Here is a 3,475-nt window from a genome sequence, read left to right as displayed (position 1 = left end):
TCTGACACGGTGTCATCAATCTTTGAATGCTGAAAAAGCACAGTGTATCCAGAAAAACACATTATATCAATTATTATAAAATCTGTGTGCGCCTAACTTCTGTGCGCCCATGGCCAAAAGTTAGTCTAGAGCCCTGTTAAAGCTGTCAAATCTGCCTTTTGTCTATCATTATTATGACTAATAGCCACACCCAACCTTTTTAATACTTTTAACTCTGTGATAAACCCTAGCACTATCACTTATAGGGACGCCTCCCCTGCTCTTTGTGATAAATTCTTAAAGTATTTCTCTGAAAACGTCTCAGCTCTAAGGGCTTCTCATCCATCTCATTCATCCAGTTCCAGTCTCTGAATGTTTGACTGTCCCTGAGTGTCTGAGAGCTGCTGAGCGCGCAGGTGTTTCACTGCTGCTGCATCTAATAAACGCCAGAGAACAACCGCAGCTCAGATGACCCGTTTTCTCAGGAAACGGCAGCTGTCGAGCAAGACAGCGGAAACACAGACGACTGATGTGCTGAGAAAGGAGCGCGAGCCGCCGGGTTCAGATGAACGGGTCAGAAAACGAGCCCTGTGCACCTGAAGCTCACCTGAAGCTCACCTGAAGCTCACCTGAAGCTCACTCGCTGATGTGTTTAAGGACGCACAGCATGTGTCACGCGCATCTTTACGAGCTCACAGCAGCGCGAACAAACTGGACACCGGATGTCTGTGGGGGACATCCAGTGAGAGACGTCACTGTCACACGTGCTAAACTTATCATCTCAGATCAACGTGATGTTCCAGAGAAGATGAGCGAGAGGAGCCGAGGAAACGAAGGAAAAGTCTCCGAGTTTGGGAGCTTTGCGCGCGTACTGCTGAATAAATCAGGCCCAAGCAGCTCTGACGCGCTCTGCGCTCTTTCTTCATCAAAGATAAAAACCTGTAACACGGGAACCTTCGTTCGGTGGAAAGTCTGTGCTGGCAGGGATGACCCCACAGCCCGCGGGCTCTGTGGGAGGATGTTCTCGCCATAGAGCAGGTGCACAGCGGCTGTTCGCGTCTCCGCAGTCAAACACAGAAAAACAAGCAGCACGTTGCGTGAACACTCACCAGCCTCAGCCTCAGCTTCTTCCCTCTGTTCTCTCCAAACTAAGGGACTCGAACTTGCGAGTCTTCTTACCTTCCTCTCTGCAGGAAATCGATGCTGCTGTGTAACCCCGGGGTGAACCCTCGCGGGCAGAAACCGCACACCATGAAGAAGCAGCGTTCAGGTGACAGCTGCAACCGCTTTGCCTTAAAAGGTTTGGAGAAACCTAACAGAGGTTCTCTGTAACAGCGGGAACTAAACTTCTGTAGATTTTTGTCAGCACGGAGACGTCATGTTTCTGAAGCTGTTGAAGCAGCGAGAGGACTCGATTCTGTTTTTCTTGCTCTTCCTGCAGCTGTGGCAGCACAGCGCCTTAATATCGCAGGCCTCAGCTTAATGGTGTTTATTACTGGTTTTTATTGTGGTTGGTGGATGCAGTTGTAGCTTCTGAACTCTTTTGGTCTGTCAGATGTTTTGTGACACGTCATAAGCAGTGCTGAAATATCAGGATGCTATTAGAATGACGTGACTGTTCAAGGACGTTTTATTTATTCGTGCTCTGTTTTAACTGCATTGATGCCCAACAACATCACCGATATGGAGGAAATAAATATTACAATTATGCAGTTTGGTCTGATGAATAGATTCTGTTGATGGCGCTGCAGTCTTCATGTGGATCAGAGCTGCTGGCTTTAAAGGACGATCGCCCCCTGCTGGTACTAGAGGCGAAGCATGACCAGATGTTCTCTAGTGTCCCAGCTTTGTTGGATACTAACGTTGGAGTTGGCAGTAATGATATCAGTCAAACACATGTATACCTGAGAAACAACACTAGCATCAGTGGCAGGTGTGGAGCATCAGTGGGACAGGTGGAGTCCACAGCTGCTGTGGGGACAGTTTCTTAGAGGCTGACGATCCAATCCCACCACAAAGACTTCAAGCTCCCTCTGCAGACGTGTAAAATGTTGTGATAAGAGTCACGGACGGACAAAACAGCTCAATAAATACTTCATCACTGCTGTTAGCTTCCCACCGACAGTTCTAATCTGCGGGTAAAAATCACAAAGTAACAGATTAGCAGTATTTTTTATTTTTTTTTAATATTATTTCTTTAAACACCCACCAAGTGAAAGCAAGCCCCCAACATTTAAACTGAAAAAGATTTAAAAGGGTAAATATAAGAATTTAATTTAAACTGAAAGATAAAATCTGAGACCATGAAAATACCACATACGAGAGATTATTGCATTTTCACAAGTTCCTTATTAAAACTTCAGTTTTAATATGAACTTTTTCCATGGCTGAAGTTTGGCTTCTTTGAATTTGTATAAACTGCTCAGAATTATTATTTTAAACAACTAACGTGAAAGTTCCTGCATCACACACGTTTCTTTGAACGGGAGTCTCGTTTAGTCACAAACGTGCACCGCCTCGATAAAGCAGGTGTTACTCACATGACTCGAGTGCTGCAGAAGTCCAGAGACATGAAAAGCAGGCTCTGTCACATCGATAATTACATACATGCATGATAAACAAAGCTACTCGCATATATCATTTTCTCCTTTCTAAAACAGCTGACTTTGCTCATACGATCATGTAAGTTGCAGCTTTAGTCTGCAGGACGTGGCGGTACTGTTTCAATATGAAACGTCTGCACAGTTTAGTTTCCATGGTGACGCCTCCAGCCGTTTCACAGACTGTGTGCTGATGTTCGCTCGCATCCTAACATTTAAAGCTTCTAATTGTGAAAGTTTGCAGATTTGGTGGAAGCCTCGTGTCTTTGTCCCAACTGGAACATCAATCTCTCACTGAAGTTGAATGTTTTTTTCATTCCTCTAAACAAACGAGCGGTTCCTGAGATCATCCGTTAACATTAGCAGACCCTGAGGCAGAGAGGATGAGGCACAGCTTCATCAGTGACACGCAGCAGACCGCAGGCTCATCACTCTCAGAAGGTTATTTAAAATTAAACAGCTTGAAACTAACTAGAAAAAAATTGTAAAAACAATGAAGAGATTACCAAACTTTACACTGTTGCACCTGTTCAGTTATCATGGATGCTGTGTTCCAAGGCTGAATGATCAGACATGATCTTTAATGACTGTAAAATTAATAACTGGGTCGGCACAGGATGGAATTTATTTAGATGTTGTGTCATCCACACAGGGCAAAAGTATAGAAATAGAAAATACAAACAAATGTCTCTTGCACCTTGACCATTCTCTTTATATCTGCTAACAGACAGCAGCACTCTGACTGGATGATGAGGAGCAGTAGAGTTCCAGTAGAGTTAACTGTACTGGACAGAAACTGGACAGCTGGGAGTGCAGAGGCATCTATCTGTATATGTGTTTATGTTTAACCACGAAACAATCACTGAACATTTCCACGTGAAACATTTTTTACATCA

The 3,475-nt window shown here is 44.3% G+C and overlaps 1 protein-coding gene across 1 annotated transcript in view; it reads right to left on the bottom strand.

Annotated features, from left to right (window-relative positions):
- Positions 1-1,247, bottom strand: part of LOC102295261 (NACHT, LRR and PYD domains-containing protein 12) — a 114,698-nt gene extending 113,451 nt beyond the window's left edge. Inside the window, 1 exon segment of the mRNA XM_005950016.2 lies at positions 1,159-1,247. Coding sequence (XP_005950078.2) covers positions 1,159-1,232 — 74 coding nt within the window. The 5' untranslated portion in view covers positions 1,233-1,247.
- Positions 1,248-3,475: the final 2,228 nt, after the last annotated feature.

Source organism: Haplochromis burtoni, unplaced genomic scaffold (assembly GCF_018398535.1).
Source record: "Haplochromis burtoni strain Fernald_Lab_line unplaced genomic scaffold, NCSU_Asbu1 Contig_631, whole genome shotgun sequence".
Classification (NCBI taxonomy): Eukaryota; Metazoa; Chordata; class Actinopteri; order Cichliformes; family Cichlidae; genus Haplochromis; species Haplochromis burtoni.
This window is presented reverse-complemented; position numbering and strand designations above follow the sequence as displayed.